This window comes from Rhamphochromis sp. 'chilingali' (assembly GCF_963969265.1).
Source record: "Rhamphochromis sp. 'chilingali' genome assembly, chromosome: 14".
Taxonomy (NCBI): domain Eukaryota; kingdom Metazoa; phylum Chordata; class Actinopteri; order Cichliformes; family Cichlidae; genus Rhamphochromis; species Rhamphochromis sp. 'chilingali'.
The window spans coordinates 4,839,402-4,860,221 of NC_137941.1; the positions used below are offsets into that span (position 1 = coordinate 4,839,402).

The window sequence follows — 20,820 nt, forward strand, 5'->3', positions numbered from 1 at the left end:
AAACACCCAATTAGGAGGGGTTTTTTCATGCTCTAATTGTTTGATTAAATAAGGTTGATTAAAATAACCTAAAATTAAATTTTATTGCTCTTAAGAGACATTTGATCCCAAAGAAATGTGCATTTTCCCTGGGGCTTTCATAATGGTCGCAGATAAAAGAATATGTATGTGTTTTAATCGTTGTTTAAACCTAAATACTCAGCATCTTCATCGTATACTTGCTTCATCTGTGTCTCGTGTTTAAAAGAAAGAAATAGATAAAACGTCACTCGCCTATTTGCTTTTCCCTTAAGGCTGCAAAGTATAAACTGAGACATAAAAGAACAAAACCCACACTGTTCGTCTTTGAACATCAAAGATGAATCCGTTTGATGTTCATATTTAGCTCCAAATTCCAATTTTGCCATGCCTTGTGGACCTTCTAACTATGTTTTTCTTTTTAATGGTTAATTAAATATTTTAAAAATGCTTGCTAAAAGACACTGAACTGCATCTTTTCTCCAGGTTTTAGTCGTGTATATAATGTGCTGTACCTAAATACTGTCATTCCACTAATCTATACTGCGTATGCAGTTCGTGGGAACTTTAGTTGAACTGGTTTCCTTCCTTCTGAAAAGGTTTAGATTTATTTTCTTATTGTTAACTATCATGGGAATTCAAAACCACCAACTTCACGCTTTGGATGAAAATAGTCTGCTGCTTAAAATTACATCCTAAAATTTGACAATATCATATTAATTATTTATATTAGTCTGCTTTTTGTTATTTTGTTTTTCTGCCTTCTGTGTGCACCTATGGACTGATAAATGGCCAAATGACATGATACGACTGCCTCAGTGTTTGTATTTGATATTAAAAAAGTGTTGTGTTCTCATCAGAAAAACAGTTATTTTGGCCGAAGTCATTAAATCTCCAATCACAGTCTTTTTGTCCTGTTTGGGTGGAGTGGAAACCAGCTGTTCATGCAACCTTTTAAATGGAAACAGTGAAATAATGTGAAAAATGTACAGAGGTCTATTGTTCATTCATCTGGTGTGATGTCATGTGATTCATGACTCTAGATTTAGCATGCACTCTATATTAACTCTGCTTTTGGTCTCTAACAACTGCTCTGTTGATGTTCAGTACTCACCAGGAAGGGTACAGCAAATTATTAATAATAATAATAATAATAATAATGGATACTTTATTGATCCCCATGGGGAAATTACTTGTTTTTCTCTGCATTTGACCCATTCACTCAGTGAAGCAGTGGGCAGCCCACTAAGCAGGCGCCCGGGGAGCAGTGTGTAGGGACGGTACCTTGCTCAGGGGTACCTCAGGGTAGCCGTTAAGTGGATTCGAACCGCCGACCTTCCGATCATGGGGCGACCACTTTACCTACTGAGCTATCCCTGCCCTGCTATTAAAGCTTAACCTGACTGTTGTGGCTGAAAACAGTGTTAGGACCTCACTCTTTGCAGAGGGAGGATTAATATTAATTTAGTAATTAATATTAATAAAATAGCTGGATATTTTGCTAGAAAACACATTATAATTTCTTGAGAAAAAAACATGTATACACGAGTAATATAGTAGATTGGACTTTAAGGGTTAAATGCAAATCCTTAGAGCAGGGGTCGGCAACCTGCGGCTCTTTAGTCCTTATACTGCGGCTCTGCGTGGTTTGGGAAAATAAATTACAAGTATTTAGCTGAAGTGTATTTTTTTTTGTATTAGTTCTTTTTAAACTTGTAGTTCTAAATTGAAAGATTGTGATATTGAAATATAAAAATAAAATTATATTTTATTATTTTTCGTCGCTCAAAATAAGCGTCACACTCGCGGAAGCCGGTACACTCGCCGAAACGCCATGCATTTACCGAGACTTTAGACCCCAGGTAGGCCAATTATGGATCTTCGGATCCACATTATGTCAGCAACTATTCTCCACCGTGAACTATGTTAAAAACAAACACCGCTCCCGCCTCACAGATGACAGCTTACAGTCCTGCGTAAAGATGAAAGTGACTTAATTGTGTAATAAATAAATAAATACATAAATATTTATGCAGAATTTTGCAAATATTTATTTTTCATTTTTTTAGTAGCATAGTGCTTTTTTCCAATTTAAAATTCAGGTCAAGGCTCTGCTATGCTCCAAAAGCCCAAAGGCGATATAAGGCTGGCGGTTCACAACAGTTTTTCTTTGCTACATGGATCATTTTAGTTCAGCTAGGTGTCTTTCCTTTTTGTTATGTTTCTTTAAGTGTTCAAAATGTGTTCATTACATAAATATAATGTAGTTTTCTCTGTAGCACTTCATGGATTTCATAAGCAACACACTTTAGTTGTTCACACAAAGCATAAAGGTAGAAAAAACAATATATACAGTGTTATCTTCATTTTAGATGCCACAAAGTATTTGCGGCTCCCAGTGTTTTCTTTTGCGTGGAAACTGGGTCCAAATGGCTCTTTGGGTGTTAAAGGTTGCTGACCCCTGGCTTAGAGCAATAGAAAGCAGCCTGTCAGTCATGAATGCAATTTCATTTTGCATATAAGACAATTTACTGACATGTCTGTGATATGCCATGTCTAATATATTCACTGATTCATGATGATGTAAAACAATTTATAGCTGAATAAGGATGATAGGCATGTCAATATAAACGTAAATAAAAAAAATCTTCTGTAGTGAGACTACAGTCTGACCTGGGCATCATGGCCATGTTTATATAATTTAAGCCATTTGGTTCATAAATATTCTCAGCAAAAAGTTCTCAGATTGGTTTGTCTGACAAATGTCTTAAGCTATAGAATTTTATTCAGTGATCTTAAAAAAAAAAAGGTCAGTTTTTCAACTTTTAACTTGGAATGCATTGAAATAATCTTTGTGCAAATAGATACTGCACGATTGCCGGGTTTATGTCAGCTGGAATTTGGTGGAATACACTTTAAATGTATTTTGGAAAAAGCCTTCATGCACATGTTACGGTCTTTGTGCACGTGGCCTTTTTTTAAAGCAATCACTTCAGGTAAGCTAACAGCCCTGAGCTCAGTCTACAGTCTCAGGCCCATGTGACTCGCTGATTTGATTCAGAAAGCTATGTTGGAGTCATTTGAGCTCCCTAACGCAGCCTGAATCGGATCACAGCCCAGTTTTGCCTCTGCTGGACAACGCCCCAGGAGTTAGTCTTGTTGTACACAAACAAATATTAAAGAGAAATAAATGGGTGGAGAAACAGAACAAATATGTTGTGTAGGACACAAAATTATACGCCATGACCTCAGTAATGAACCTAAATGTCACCTCTATTAAACATCTGAGTGCTTTCTAAAATGATGTATTAAAGAGCACTATCTACCATTCAATATCTCCAGCATCATCAGAACATCATGTAATATACCATCAACAAAAAATCTTTTGTTCACCTTTCAGCAGCGACTACTGCTTTTTCATTTGATCATTCTGGCAGCTAAGGAGAAGGATTGCACTAGCATTGTGTTTTTGCACAGTAGACCTATGTTCCAGGAGTGCAGCGTGCTGAGGGAGATATGACTAATGGCAGAGGTTCATTAGAAACGACCCTGAATGGGTTTCAGGTTAGAGTTGCTTGAAGGCTCGACAGAAAAGCACTTAGTCACTGTTGTCTCTTGTTGGCTTTGGTCCTCCAGGTTCCGATGACCGGGACACAGACCTGTTCTTGTGCGACACCAACACATGCAAGTTTGATGGGGAATGTCTAAGAATCGGGAACATGGTGACATGCATTTGCGATTTCAAGGTAAGATGTGACGTTTCTGTTACTGTTTCATTGTGTCTTTTTACTACAACGTTTTTCCTTTTGGTGTTAAATGTCTCTCTGCTAACCCGCCCCTGTCTTTATTAAAAGTTCATTCATGGTATCTATAACAATAAATGTAAGGCGGAGGTTTGATTTAATTGTATTATTTATACATTTGAAGAATTGTAATAGTGTCTGCCTTTCCAGCTTTTCCAAAATGTTGCCAATATTTATGCTAACATACAGAATAGTTAGCACATCTGCTAACTAGCTTACTACATATTTCATGCTATATTTTTTTCAGGGATTGTGCCCATTAATTACCATATGTTGACACATGTTAGTTAACTTTCCACTTTTGTCCTTGTCCAGATGGTAGCCATTAAAACAGGCGCTAGTTTCAAGGTTATAGCATCGATGCTACAGTCACACAAGGGAAAACAGTGTTTATAGACTGTGGCACAAACAAAATAATTACAACTCTGTGCAATGAACTTTTAATCTCTTTGGATTTGAAATAGTTGCTTTTAACACAGGGACCAGGTCTGCAACCACTTGTGGTTAGTTGCTGTGTAAGAGACCAATAAAACAGCAGTAAGATGAATAAGATGAACCCAGTTATGGCAGTTATACGGAATGTGTTTGTGATGAAACAGCAATTAACTGTAGTAAATCAGCAAAAAATTGCATATCTGCTGCCTTCTGTACATGAGGACACTCACATTAAAAAGGAATTCACAGTAAAAGCTTAGAGCTGGCCAAAACCCTGTGGCAGATTGGCGAATAACAATTTTGTCCCAAGTAGTTTGCTGTTCTATTTTGTTGTTTTGTTTTTCTAGCATGACTGAGACATTACCTGGCTGGTGCAATCTATGTTAAATCTATGTTAATTTTGAGTATTCATTTTGTTACTGTGTGAATTTGTAGCACTTGAAGAAATGCTTCATTGGAACAAAATAAATAGTGTGCATGGTACACTATAATCCCTCAATCCAATTGCTGCATTTTATAAATGCACAAATGATCATTCTAAACATCTGATTAGTGTTATGTAAAATGATGATTACTAAGTGTCTGAAATCTCAGTTCAGTACAGCTGCAACAGTCGTGAAAACCAGGGCCCTTAGTCTAACCTCCTTTATTTTAATATATTCAACAGTCAAAGGCCAGGAGTGTGTGTGTTTTCTTGCTTTCAGCACAATAAATCTAAATGATTTGAGCATCAAATGCTGAAACTAATTAAAATTGCACTTGTATAAGTGTAAAAATGGCACGTATAAAGAAAAATAATAATGAAACACAGCAAAAAAAACACTTGTGTTATTGGAAATATACACCTATAATAACTTGAAAGTTAATCTGTGATGCGTCTGAAGAAAGAATTTAAAGATTTATAGAATCGATTGGATCGAAGTCCATTGTCTCTATTAGACGATATTAGGCCCAAGGGGAGGTGCTCGCATACCATGAGCCCAGTTTATAGCTTGCTCTGAAATTTGACATCGCTATCCTGGTATACTACACTCTCCACATTCATAAACAAGACTGTCACTGATAAGACCAAAGACTGAAAGGCCCTCGTTAACGGCATAAATCTAGGAAATTAGGCTGTTCTTGATAATGACTCATACTTAACTTTATGGCCAGACCTATAATAAAAAAGGAGCAAGCCAGTCAGCAGAGTATTGATTTTTGTATAACGTTTGCAAGCTTTGCCAATGAATATGCTATACAGAGCCCCTGATAATAGAAACCACTGGGATCTGAGGATGTGGCACGTGTTCTCATCTGTCGCTTTTATCAGAACGTCATCAGCGCGAGCAGGCACTAGGCAGGCTGACACTCGATTGGTCACCAGTTTTTATCTCAATTTCGTACTTCCCTGGGAGCAAACGTTAACAGAGGCCTGCAGATAAATGACATTACAGCTCCATTCCTCTTCAAGAGATCTCACACTGATACTGCTGTCGCTGTGCATTCAGGCGCTCTCTGTGCTCTCGGAAAAGAACAGGTCACACCACAATTTCTGCCTTAATACCATGAGTCAGAGGGCAACTTTCTATGCATCTTTGTTTTGTTTGTGTGGAGGAGTTCCTAATGTCAGTCTCTTTATTTCATCAGTCAACATAAACATGACCCCCCTAGCCTAGCAGGCGATGCCATGCCCTGAAATAATCAGTCACTACTAATCACTGTCAAATAAATGGATCCAAGATTTTTCTCCTGTTGGCAGTTTGTTCAAGCTTTCAGAGGGGAACGTTGCATAAATTCTCATCTTGGATGGATTTCCTTTGTTCCAGAGGAATCTATGTGTGCACACATTCGCACACAAAAACCCCAAGCAAGAGACATGCAAGGGACTGTGAAGAGGAAGAGAGTTTGATGTGGTGGAATCAATGGACACTATTCATTGCCAAGATGCATTAGATTTGCCTCACACTGACTCTTTAAAGAACCAAGACTTTCTCTCGCTAACCCAAGTCAAACTGCTACACAGCAGCGTGCGCTCTTGTACCTGAAAATGAGTTACGTCTTGTCTTTGCTAATGCAATGCCCTGACTAATCACATAAAGTTTGCCGGTAATTCATCTCACAGCAGCTGCCGGGCAAAGCTATTGTTGCCGGTTTGGTTTTGTTAATGTCAGGTCACAGTGCTGATTCCCAAAGGGATCGTCCAGTCTAAAAGTATGTGCGCTCACGGCGATGTGAAATACTTCAACTCAAACTGTCCACTAAAGGGTAACTGGAACAATTTATTGTTCTTAGTAATGGTTCTTTTTAACAGAAAAGTTGGGAGTTGCTGGAAAAATATCCAATAACTAGACACAAAATTTGCATATAGCTGTTCTCAGACTCTGAAAGATATAAGACATCATGGAAGCAAATAAAGGAGCTTTAAATATAGGCAGGAATGTCTGGGTTTTTTTTTTTGTTGCTTTGTTATGTTTGATTACTGGGCTTTTTTCCCCAAAAAAAATAATTTAATGAATTTTCATTTTATTTATTTATTTTATTGTAGTAATTCCAACAGGAAACCACACTTTTGAGTCATCTATCCTAAACTGTCATGGCTAAAGATAAAAGATGGATGTGGCAGGTGATGCTGGAGTAGCCTACTGGGACCTTTGGGACTATTTCCCGTTTTAACTGTTAAGCAAATGAAATTAGATAAACATCAAGTTAATCTGCTCTAAAAGTAAGACTCATATTGCACCTTTTACAGCTTTGATATTGGAGCCTCTGGATGGATGCTATGACCTGAGGGAATCCCCCGCCTATATCACTAAAGTTGGTCTAGCACATAAAGAATTAGATCGGTCATTTTATCATTGATATTTTCTCTACAAAAGCTGGCAAGAGATTAGGAGTCTTTTAATTATTACTGAATCTCTCTCGTAAAACAAGAAATGCATCAGATAAACTCAAGTTTTGCATGTTAGGGCTATTTGTACAATTGAGTATAAGAAATGGCCAAAAATGGCATTAAAAATAAAAAATGCAGTCCTTGCAGTTAAAGGTTTTCATATATTTTTGAGCAAGTGATAACGAAATGTTCTGCTATGAATGAGGATCGTCAAGAAGTTAGTTAGCGAGGAGGACAGGACTGCCTGATAGAATACTGGGAAAATGTTTATGAACCACATTAACTGCACTTTCAAGTAGAAAAAAACACACAAACCCACAGAGAACATGATAAATGGATCCTGCATGAAATCCAGATGTTCATACGCTTCCCATGTTTACATTGTAGATTGGAAGAAATCTATCACGTAAATTCAAATAAGATTAAAGGCTATTGAGCCAAGTCATTCATATTTTTTACAGCATTTCACATACATAAAGTCAAAGATACAAGCAGAATTATTAAATGAATAATTGATTAAAGTTGTTAAATCAATAGCCTGAAGGTATCCATGAAATTATACCTTCATCCTGACATTAATATCAATCAATACTGATGGATTTAATACTGGGGTGGAGGGTTTGTATAACTTAGTGTTGTTTAGGAGACTGATGAGAAACTAAAAGAAAAGTTTAAACTGAATTGTGCTGTCATTTATCCCGTTTTCTCCACCATAAAAATGGTTTGTAGCTTGAAGCTAGTGGCACATGATGCGTCTTAATGTATCAGCTCTTACATGTTCAGTAGACTCTTAGAAAAATACAGGAATCAAATAAAGTGTTGTTGTTTTTTTTTATATATCTGTAATCAGATAAAGTTAGAACAAAGTGCTACAGTGTTTGGTAGGTTAGAATAAAATAGCTCAAAGAATAATGAGTTTTTCCCCACACGGTGTAATTAGTAGTATAAGTGTGCATAGCATACCTTCATGAGTCTCTTCCAAACACAATAGCAAGGTTTTTGGGTCAAGAATGAATGCAGTAATATTCTTCAGAGAAAGTTCAAAATCTGTCATAGCCTACAGCAGGAACAAATTCAGTAACAGTCATGCTCTTGTTCCTGCTGAAAACAGCATTAACATTATAGCTGCAGCTCTGTAACACAAGCTAACACTACTTAGCTTACACTTTTTGCATTTTGTTTAATTTTCTGCTGGATTCATGCATTTAATCGACAAAAGGTAATGATGGCAAATAATTTTTAATGGCAGCGAAATACTGGTACTTAGGTGCAAATTAGTGCAACAGGTCAATCAATTAATTTAATTTGTGTGAAGGAGAGTGAGTGTTTTAGGTAGCAGAGGAAGCTTTATTTATCTGCAGTGTAATTACACAATGAATTTGTCTCTCACGTTATAATTTAATAAATGTTTTTTATCAAAGTCAGTGAAATTACCACTAAATGTTTTCAGTGGCTTAGTGTATTAAACAAAATAAGATGACACTTTAAAGGCAAATGTCCTTTCAAAAACATTGGCGACACCAACGTTATCAATTACTGCTTATTAAGCCTGTGTTTATTCAGGTAAGTGAATCAGTAGAAGAATTTGGGAACAAGTTAAAAATAAAAAATGCAAATGCTAGAAAATTTAATCATTTTTACAAAAATTTGGAGTAAACAAAGTGTTGGCAAAATTCATGACCAAAGCATGTGATAGACTGTGTGCAAGCAAATCTTTGACAGAAATTCCTTTTGAAAGGCGTTCAAGTCTCAAAGGGCAGAGAGTTGGAAAGCACCGTGAGTAGATCCAGCAGCTCTGTTTATGAGTAAGATGTTACATTACAGCTGAATGTGAATGGAATATGTGTAAAATCATCCAAGCATCTCCCACCGAAGGTGTTGCAGATGAATGAGAGGCAGATGTTAACACAGCAGATGTAAGTAATGTGATGGGTCATTTATCTCGGGATTATGTACTACTCGAGGCTGATGACTACCAGCCCAGAGTCCTTGTAGTGTTCCAGGTAGGTCATGTTTAGTTTATGAAAGTTTCTGCAAATTGCCTGGCACCAGTAATACATTTCCTGAAGCAGTACACTGAAGGTTATTGCTGCTCTGGATAGTTTAGCCCTGTTATCTTGAGAAATACTTTTTTTTTTCTTTTTAAGAATCGAATCGCATAAAAGACTCTTGCAGGATTTTATCTGTGTGGCTGTTTATGAGTTTGACAGAGTGACATTCAACTAGAACTACAACATGAGTGACATGTTTCTGTTTGTCATCCTTTCAGTACAGTGTTCCGCTAGGGTTAGCTATAATGCAGTTCACCTTTCACGGCCTCGCTGTTTCACGTATTTATTTTTGTGCAATTTTGCGTGTTTTTTTTTTCCCAGCGCATTGTGTTCTGCTTTCTGATCGGCTGTAAACCACTGTCAATCAATCTCCTCCATGCCGTGTCTCCTGTACAGTGCAGAATGCGTTCAGTTTGTCAAATTTACATAAATCTTCGATCACTAGCAGTATGACTCTGAAGTGCTGTATTGTATGTTTGTAAGTTTCACCCCCAACAAAAGCATCCATCCATCTTCTTCCGCTTTATCCGGGGCCAGGTCACGGGGGCAGCAGCCTAAGCAGAGAAGCCCAGACCTCCCTCTCCCCAGTCACCTCCTCTAGCTTATCCGAGGGAACACCAAGTCATTCCCAGGCCAGCCGAGAGATATCATTTCTCCAGCGTGTCCTGGGTCTGCTCCGGGGCTTCCTCCCGGTAGGACATCCCCGTAACACCTCACCCAGGAGGCACCCAGGAGGCATCCTTGTCAGTTGCCTGAACCACCTCTACTCTGAGCCCCTCCCGGATTTCCGCCGCTTGTATCCGTGATCTCGTTCGAACCAAGCTCTTGCAACGGATGTATAGGGATCGAATGGCCCGTAGCAATGGGCCAGACACCCCATACTCCCGCAGCACCTCCCACAGGACACCCCGAGGGACACGGTCGAATGCCTTCTCCAAGTCCACCGCCCAACAACGCTGCTGACTTCGACTGAGAAGTCAGCAGTGTGGTGGCACCCTTCACCTCTGGTGTCCACCATTTGGTTCGGGGATTACCACCACGACAGGCACCAACCATCTTGCGGCCGCAGCTCAATGCAGCATCTTCAGCAATAGAGATGCTGAACATGGTCCATTCCGACTCAATGTCCCCAGTCTCCCTTGGAATGCTGTTGTAGCTCTGCCGGAGGTGTGCGTTCAAGATCTCACGGACTGGGGCCTATGCTAGACGGTACCAGCACACCACACTCACTACACGTTTAGGTGCACCGGGTCTGTCCAGTGTCCTCCCCCACCACCTGATCCAACTGACCACCAGGTGGTGATCAGTTGACAGCTCAGCCCCTCTCTTTACCCGAGTGTCCAGAACGTATGGTCGCAGGTCAGGTGATACGATTAGAAAATCAACCTAAGGCCTAGAGCGTCCTGGTGCCACGTGCACTTATGGACACTCTTACGTTCGAACAAGGTATTCATTATGGCCAAACTGTGATTTGCACAGAAGTCCAGCAACAAAACACTGCTCGGGTTCAGATCAGGGAGGCCGTTCCTCCCAATCACGCCCCTCCAGGTCTCGTTGTCGTTACCCACGTGAGCATTAAAGTCTCCCAGTAGAACAACAGAGTCTCCAGGTTGAGCACCTTCCAACACCCCACCCAGGGACTCTAAGAAGGCCGGGTACTCTGAACTGCCACTCGGCGCTTAAACACAGATGACAGTCAGGACCCATTCCCTGACCCCAAGGCGCAGGGAACAAACCCTCTCATCCACCGAGAAGAACCCTAACGTACAGGCAGCAAGCCTAGGGGATATTAGAATACCCACCCCAGCCAGCCGCCTCTCACCAGGGGCAACTCCAGACTGAGACAGAGTCCAGCCCCTCTCCAGGAGACTGGTTCCATAGACCAAGCCATCTAGCTGATACCTCTCAACCTCATGCACTAACTCAGGCTCCTTCCCCACCAGACAGGTGACATTCCATGTCCCAATTCCCAGTCTTGGTAGCCAAGGATCAGTCCGCCAGGGCTTCTGCTCCTGGCCCCCACCCGGCACACAATGCACCCGACCCCTATGGCGCCTCCTGCGGGTGGTGGGCCTGCGGGAGGGTGGGCCCATGTCCCCTTTTCGGGCTGTGCCCGGCTGGGCCCCATGGACTAATGTCCGGCCACCAGACGCTCGCCCTCGGGCACCCTCCCCGGGCCTGGCTCCAGGGTGGGGCCTAGGGATGGGTATTGATAAGATTTTAACGATTCCGATTCCATTTTCAATTCTGTTTAAAGATTCGAGTCTTTATCGATTCTCTTATCGATTCTTATTTTTAAAAAAGGAGAACACTAAAGTCGATTAGCTTAGAACTTTGTTTTATATCTTCTCTTTGAACAAGATAGAAATTGAGGAGTAACATGGCCTTACAAACCCAACAGTGAAATCTTAAGAGATCCACAGCCTACGGCTCTTCAATGGGTTGTCCCAGGGTCCCCAGGAAAAAAAATGTAAATGTAAAATAATAAAATAACCATTCTTCTGTAGCAATAACAAAGTGTAACATAAATTATTCTGTAGCAATTACACAAGAATATCCAGTAATGTCCCTGCCTAGAATTAAACACATTGACTTACCAAAGTGAAATCAGGGCATCTGCTGTGGCAAATGGGTGCAAGCCTTTGACCACAAACTTACTCACTGCTCGGTGACATTCGTCTATCCTGGCCTGAAAGGAGACGCTACCGGTAGACTGCAGCGAGAACTGCCAGCATCTGAGCCAGACTCTGTCTGTGTCTCTCATCGTGGTCACCTAAATGCACAGTAATGGAAGGTTTTGTAATAAGGCAGATCGCGCTAACATAATATGCACCTGTTAGTTGATTATTTATCTGCCGCATTAACGGGAGAGGACGTGCAAACGTTACCGCTGCTGCTGGGTTGAGATTCACGAGTCCGGAGCGGAATTAAAAACACGACATTCATTTAAGGTCATCGCGTGTTTTGTGAGCAAATGCTTTTGCATATTCGTAGTGTTTCCTCCCTTAAATGAAGTATCTACTTTGCAAGTATTCCATGTTGCCCTGTTGTCATCCGTTCTCGTAAAGTATAACCAAACTTTTGAGCATTTGAGCCGCTTAGGTACCGTGTTTCCTGCCAGGTAAGCGACGCTCCGCAACGTGGTGACGTCATTTGGGGCGACTGGAATCGATAAGGGAATCGTTTGCAAAAATGGCAAACAATTCCAAGGAATTGAAACAGTGGGAACCGGTTCTCAACAAGAACCGGGTTTCGATACCCATCCCTAGTGGGGCCCCGGTAACCCTATCCCGGGCAGGGTAAACTGTTCCCTCAATGTCTTCTTCATAAGGGTCAACAAAAACAATGTCGACGAAACATTTTGCACCATCAAAGGCACCTGCGGTAGCACCCAAGAGACAGAGGAAGATGGTAACCTGGACATGGGTTTCATCTTTGGTTTCATTCTATAATACTGGACTTATTTTTCTACGAAGGTTTGAACTTTGAGAGTGTTTAAACAAGAGAGAAAAGTGTGAAAATGTTCATGCCTGTCTGAAAAAAGTGTATAAAGTGTGTAGTGAGGGGTTTTATAGCCCTAAAACATCTATAACAATTGTAAAAAATAAAGCTGGCTACTTCGCAGATTTCACCTTTCGCGGGTTATTTTTAGAATGTAACTCCCGCAATAAACGAGGGAACACTGTAATCCTTATATTAAAAGTGCCTTTTAGATTCATAATCATAATGCCACAGTGTGAAAGTGTATGTACGGTTAAGGTTTTATGAATAGGTGCTAAAAATCAACATAACTGAGAGCTCATTTTCCCTTTAAGCTGCTTTGAAAATACATTGGCTCTGAGGATCTCATTTAATACTGCTTCACAAAGTCTCAACGTTGTCTGTGTGGGTTTAAATAAAAATGTCATAGTAATAAATAAATATAGGAAAAAAGTAGTTGACTCTTTTGTCTATGTCTTCATGTCTATGTCTTCGTAAAAAGTTTTGTGTTGATTTTATGATCTCAGTCATTAGTTTCCAGTTAGTTCCCATTAGAATTAAAAATGATGATAAAGACGACAGTTTTAGTATTGGCCTATTTTGTGACCGACAAGTTGGTACTTTATGAATACAGAGTGTCCCTTGGCTTTTTTAAAAAAATACAAATTCACCTCTCACCAAGACAGCAATGGCAAAAACATTCACTTTCATAATAAGATTAACCAATGGGTTACTTCATGGGTTGAGCCAAAAGACGATGATCTCGGAAATCCATGAGGGTTGATTATTAAATTCATATTCAGTTCTAAATTGCCCTCCTGTAATTTCATATCAGCATATAACCAACACTTGCAACAGGATCATATCTCTCTGTACATCCCCCCACGTGGCACCTCTGTCCTCTTTATCACCTCTTTGTAACTTTTCCGCTTACTGTCTGTTTGAAGATGAAACACTATGCTTCACATATGGAGGATTCTGTGAGTCATTCTACACATGTAAAAATACATTTGGGAGACAAACTCCCTGTTATCACTTTCTGTTCAATTACCCTGCCACCGACGCTATCAGATGGTTATCAAACAATTGCTGCACATATTGGATGATTTGACTAAGAAGGAGGTTGTCCAGCCCTATTACATCAATCTTTTATATACCCTTGTATATTCCACAAAAACAACAACATTATTCATTCAAATAGGCAAAACGACCTCTGAGCGCTACGTGTATGTGTTTTCCTCATAAATGACCTTTTGTAGTCATGGAGATAACACATTGTCTGAGACAGAAGTAGTTTAACGTCATAGCAGTGCAAACGCTCTTAGAGAGGAGGTTTAGGGTGGACAGTGTGCTTTGACATGCGGGGGCAGCTGTTCCCATCCTGTCTCCTGCTATGACTTGTAACTGCTATTTTATGGTATATTATATGTAATTGAGATCCTTATCTGTGGAAAGCTATTAATATCGTGTTTAAAAATAAGACTAGTTATTAGCTAATAACACAACTGTATACAATCAGGCATATGTAGCACCTTTATTATATAAACTGAAGAAGTTGGGAAGTTGCTGTGGCTTTTGATGGCAGCAAGACATCTCTAATAGAGCTGGGACAGCACCATGTTTACCACTGTGGAGCATCCCCTCTTCAGTCCATAAAAGCTGGTTAGTGAGGAGATCAGTTGCTGGGTTTATGGGAGAGATTGTTGTCCCTTTCTTTTCTGATATATGATTCTAACTGCTCAACATTCCTGGGTCTTCTTTGTTGTATTTTTCACTTCATGATGCACCAAGTGTTTTCAGTTGGTGAAAGGTCTGGCCTGCAGGCAGGGCAGTTCAGCATGTGGACTCTTCTGCTCTGAAGTCATGCTGTTTAAATAGATGCCTTCGCTCCCTGAAAAACATAATGTCTGGATGGGAGCACATGATGCTCTAAAACCTGTATATACCTTGCAGCACTGATGGTGCCTTTCCAGATGTGCAAGCTGCCAATTCCATAGTCACTAATGCATTGCCATATCATCAGAGATGGAGGCTTTTGAAGTGAGTGCTGATATCAAGCCAGATGGTCCCACTTCTGTTCACTCCAGAGGATTCGGCATCCATGTTTTCCAAATAATTTATATGACCATAGATTACATTTTCATTTTGCCTAAGTCAATTTTTAATGAGAATAGAAGGCCCATAGTAGAGAGCGACATTTCTGGATTGGGTTCACATATGGCTTTTTCTTTAAAAGACAGATTTTACCTGCTTCTTGGATGATATGCTAAATTGTGTTCACAGACAGTGTTTTCTAGAATTTCTGAGCCCATGCCTTGATTTCTTTCACAGAAGCATAAATGGTTTTAATGTAGTGCTCTACACCTCTAGCATTAATTTTTGACCTTGTCCCTTGCGTACAGTGATTTCTCCAGATTCTATTTTGAGTTTATGAACTGTAGAAGAGGAGTTATTTACAGCCTGTGCGCTTTTACAGGAACATCATTTTGAAATTCGTAGATTGGTGAACTCTGTACACATCTTTACTTCTGAGAAACTCTGTAAAATACTTTTTTGTATCTAATCCTGTCAGCAAGATGTTCCCAATTAACCTACGTAGTTGTAAAATGTTTCTCCAGCTGTTTCTATTTCACACCACTTACTTTTCCAGCCTTTCGCCACCCCCGTCCCAACTTTTCTGAGATCTGTCACTACTATCAAATTCAATGCAAACTATTTTTTTTCTTAAATGGCAGTTTTTGTAAGTTTGAGTATGAGATGTCCAAATAGTTTCATTTTCACAGCTCAACTTTTGTGAAATTTGGGTTGTATAGATTACCTGCCCTCTAGTGGATCGTCGCTGCAATGAGGGAAGGGGAGTGACATTTTTACCTATTGCTGTGTCAGTAATTTCGCTTTTTTTTTTTTTTTTGAAGTACAAGAGAGTTAAAATTTAGCGAGACAAATATTGACTTGAAGTTAGAAAGATATACAGAGCAATACTTCAGGCCAGAGCACACAAATGTTGTGTATGCAGGTAGTGTAGTGTGGTGTAAAATCTGTGCATGCAGGCACTATCCTGTCTGACCTCTCTAAATACATCCAACACTGTACATTCAGACTGCAAAGCAAATTTGTTGACTTTATATAAAAGAATTTAGGATAATGTTGGCAGCACATTTGGTCCTCAATGTGTTCCCTGCTGGTTGTTTGATGTGGCCACTCCTCGTTGTTATGCCTGACCTCAAATTGCTCTCCCACTTTTCACCGCCGGAAGCCGTCTAATGTTTGGGTTGTGATGGCCAGACTGCTGAAGCTCGCAGCACATCAAAGAGGGATGAGAGCTAATGTGGGTTCATATGATGTTGATGGGAGGGTGTGGAAGGGCATTGCGTCCTTCATATTGCACTAAACAAGAAGCTGTGAAAACGTTTTGACACACACCTTTCAGAAGCACGTACACACAGCAACAAATGCCTGAGTGCACCTTAAACATCGGAAACACACCTGGCCTTCCCTCTCTCCCCACCTTCCTCCTTCAACAGATTAACACAACACCCCATTCACTTCCACACAAATAAGCTAAAATCATGAAATCCACACACCGTCACACAGGCCCAGGTGGTACTGACAGTAGCTTTTGATGTAGACCCCATTCCATATATTTGCATTCATTTATAATCATTTTATCCAGGGCCATGTGTACCTACTGGGAGTGAGCTTTTGAATAATAGTGAGTTTATTTCCTCGAGCTGACCAGTATCACAGTTTTGTCAGTGATCTAGATTTGGCCGTTCGCTGCAGCGAGTGGACAGCAGTGTGACTTTCTTTCACATCATGGAAATCAGTTGGTGAAATTTGATGGTGGAAAAAGACTGGAGAGCTCTCATGTATATATTATGAAGTCATCACTAAAACAATGATTGGATATGATCTACCTTTTAATATAACAGATTTTAGAAATACCCATATTACAAAATCGCAGTTACATGTGTTTAAGTTACTTTCTTTAACAGTGATGAAGAATAAATTACATTAGTCTTAGCTTGAACTTTTGATTTTGGTTGAACAAGCACATCAGTTAAAGCAGCAGCATTTTTGTGGGAGGCATTCCTAAAGAAAATACAAAATACACTTTTGGTTCAAGTGGTTATACTCCATGAGGAGACATTCTGTTATTTCAGCTCAGGTTTTGAACTATTCCTGCTGCAAGTGCAACACAAAAGTGTTGAATGGAATGTTGTTGCTCTAAGCATGATGTTCTGCTTCGAAATGCTTGAGAGTACTTCATAACGAAAAGCAACATTTTTAGATTCGTTTCTGTAAAGATTAGTTTCTGAATTATTATGTTTTAGTTGAGTAGGAGGCTTTGAGAAGCACAAGTGGAATTCCAATCTTTATATCAGAAAGGACCACTAAAAGAAGATGGTTATTTCCATCTGTAGCAATTTATATTTGGTCTTAGGGTGCTCTTCTCGGACCTTGAGCTCTCGTATACATAGAACACATAGGGCAGAGGACACATCCTACCATGTGCATAGAAAGAAAGCAGCTGGCTGTTAAGAAAACAGTAGGCGTCACTGACTTCAAATTGATTAGTCAAACAGGTTGAAAAGAGCTGCTGTTGTGGAGGTGGGTTGCAAAGTGACTTGCAGATGTGCAACAGCTGTAAGCAGGCTAAAGTAGATTTAACAGTTCACCCTATGTAAAAGTTAGCAAAAGCTGATATCAGATGCTTGACTTATTATGGTAGCAGCAGAAGTATTAGCATTGGCTGTGTCAACATGTCAGCACGGTCAACTAAGCAGGACAAAGCACCATCTGTGGAACAAATATGTCTCTTTAGTTGTTTGCGTCAATTAATTCTTCAGGTTGTTTGCTCTCATACCCAGATGTAGTGCATGTGATATATATCAATGACAGCCTAAATATGTTCCTGTTACACCGGGAAGGCAGAGAAGGAAGACACTGGACTCGGGGAGGAATTGCGCTGGGTGTCTCTCCTGAAAAACGGAGGATCTGTGTCAGCTCCTCTGTGGCTCTGGCTGGCCTGTCAGACACTATTACAGAGGAGTCTGTCTCTAGCGACTCGGCTGGGGAGACTCCACAGGGACTGGCAGGCTAGGCCCTAATCAAGAGAAGACTGCGAAGCGGTTAAAGAGCAGAAGCACAAGCCACCTCCCAGTCTTCCTGTATCTCTCTCCATCTTCCTGTTGTCACAGTAACTCCCGTCTCTGTCTCCCTCTCACTTGTCCAAACAACTTGCCCTGCCTTGTTGCCGTCCTGTGCTACTTTGTCTTTGTCTTCTCCTTCATTGTAAAGACTTGACCAGTGTGCGTAAACATTGCAAGGCATCACGGGAAAACAGTTTGTCACTTACCCAGACAGTGCTTGACACTGCTCTATCCAGGAGGTCTGTGGAATACAACACATTGTCAGGCACAGAAAAGATTTGTCACTCTGACAGCACTCCACTGGGATTCATTGTTGGTTTTTTTGCTGTTTTTTTTCCCCATTCACCTTATATGACATCCACTGTTCTAAGTGTTTGCGATCCGGCTTTGTTAAAGTTTATCTTCAGCAAAATAAAACTTTACTACACTTATGGGACACTGCCTTTGTCAGCAACTCGCCTTTTGGTTGCTGCTAACTTCCGTGGTCTCCATTCTCCCTAGGAATTTTGATATAACTGGATCTGAAATGAAGCTGAGCCCAAGCCTGTCAGTGACCATTACAGATGCAGCAGCCCACACCACACTTTGTTCTTCGTGTGTGAGCCATCGTTAGTGTTTTGGTTGTCTCTTTTTCTTGCATGGATGAAGGTCAGCCCCTTGCATGAAGCTGATAATCTGATAAATGTTTTTTAGCACAGTGATGCAGCAGAATAGATGTTGTGAATTTTGACTTTGGGACAAACCCGTGCTAATGATTTGATATTAAAGAGTAAATCATATCAGAGAAGGCCTGATATGATTCTTTCTGCAAAAACATTATAGATGAATAATTAAAATGTATGGAAAATACATTATTTCTCAGATAAAATAAATATTTGTGCTGATGTTTAAATAAAACCCAGACATATTTTATCATACATGAAGTTTCTCCTGCTATCCCCATATTGGACAATACGTAATCAATAGAACAGTGAACATGCTGAATTAACAATCTTGAACACTGATTGAGATTAAAGGGTTTATGGAAAGGTTTTGAGCAATTACTTTGTTTGATTTACAGCCAAATTGTGGATTAACCATTAGAATATGTGCAAAATGTACTTTCCGAAAAAAGCATTTAGAAACACATGTTTTTGAAGTATTTTTTTAAAAGATGACACTAAAATAAACCACAGGTAGATTATTTGAATAGTATAATGATTTCACTTGGAATTGCTTCTGCTACCCTTGAACATTTTTCTGAAAATGAAATATGAAAAATTGCTATAATTCTTAAAAACAATTCTCAGTGCTTGAATGGATGGATAGAAGCTTTACATCAGGACCTAATGAGCCACAAATGTTGCCTCTTCCTTTCCCTATTTTCACTGTACAATCTTGCAATGATTTTTTTAAATGGTCACAACAGCACGTGTATTTAATTTTGTTCATGAACACACAATGTCAGGTATTTGGTTCACTCCAGTAGCTTTTAGAGTCACCTTTAGCAGAAATAACCTGAAGTAATCATTGTCTGTAAGACTTTTTCATTCTCTCACACCAGTGTGGAGGAATTTAGGTCAGCTCTGCTTTATCACGTTCTCTCAAGGTCCACCCCAGCATTTTAGTCCGGTTGAAGTCTAGACTTTGATTAAACCATTGAACCACCTTTTTCAGCTACAATGTTGTAGATCTGGGATCATTGTTTTGTTGCATTACTCAATTCTGGCCCAGCTTAAGCTGCCTGATATTTGACTAGAATGTTTTAGTATAGAGAGGAGCTTATGAAGAACTCAATAACTGCAAGGCGCCAAGGTCATGAAGTTTAACGTTTAGCATCCAAACTGAGGTCTGTAGAGTCTGAGATGTAGCTCTAGCTCTTGGTGTTTTTCAAGTTCTCTGAGCACTGCACGGTCTGGCCTTAGGGAGAATCATCAAGAATCAGTCAAGCCCATGGGAAATTAGAAAATTCAATCCATCCATTGAAAGTTCATTGCGAAAGTTGGCTTCAGAAACGTTGCAACTTCAATAATTCATTTATTATATTATAATTATTATCATATAATACACCATGAGGGGGCAATCACATTACAGACAGACAGTGCCACCCTATGCCCTCCTCAGCCACTCCCCTGTTAATGCCACAAGAAAAGGGCAATTCTAGTCCACATTTTGTGACTATTGTCCCGCCTTTAGAGATACACTGGTACAACTGAAGCTGAAACTGAAAAAGAAAAGGATAATTCTGTGTTTGGCACTAATGTGACAGGAAAAGAGACATGAGTCTCAGGAAGCAAAAGAAAAATCGAACATGGTATTTATGCATTATTATATACAGTCATTCCCCCTCTGAGCTCCCTTACTACCTCATTTCACTACAAGGTCAAATCACAAATGCTGCAGACATCAATCAACCGACGTCAAGGCAGGCTGATGGAAAGAGGGCGCGTCGCATGCGTGGCGGAATCTCGGACGAGAGCGTCTGTCTCTTGTCATAAGCCACAGGTGCTCTCTGCCATCACCACCACAGGCGCTGAGCCATCTCAGTGAGACTTGATACAGCTTTGATAAGCATAAGTAAAGATTGCACCTGGGGGTCTCAGCAACTGAAGACAAGTAGTGTGGAAGCAAATGTGGCGTTCAGTAGGGGCCGAGCAGGCAGAGGGTTTCATTAGAAGTAGAACGTGCTGGGCGGTGGCGTTTCCATCCTCTGAGGCTAGCCCTAGTTTCGTGGAGATGTTTATTATTGATAGAGGTGGATGATAGCCTTGGGATGAATTGCATAATCTAGAGCCGCCTCTAATGGATACAGGAAATGGATCAGGCTATCAGTCAGGTCCCTGTGGATGAAGGATGTGTCTGTGTTTGTATGTGTCTCTCTGTGTGCATGCACATGTGTGTATGTGTGTATTCACAGTAAGTCTGTGCAATCGTGTAGAACTGTGAACTGCAGGCGTGTGACAAATTAAAGGGGAACAAAACTGAACCTTTGAGCCCAACAGTTAGAGGACTGTGTGGCGGCGGGCAGG

At 40.2% G+C, this 20,820-nt stretch overlaps 1 protein-coding gene across 1 annotated transcript in view; it reads left to right on the forward strand.

Moving 5' to 3' along the window:
• The window catches only part of LOC308410211 (tomoregulin-2-like), a 138,017-nt gene that overhangs the window by 10,913 nt on the left and 106,284 nt on the right, over positions 1 to 20,820 (forward strand). Inside the window, exon 2 of the mRNA XM_080903393.1 lies at positions 3,655 to 3,764. Coding sequence (XP_080759519.1) covers positions 3,655 to 3,764 — 110 coding nt within the window. The remainder of the gene's footprint in view (positions 1 to 3,654; positions 3,765 to 20,820) is intronic.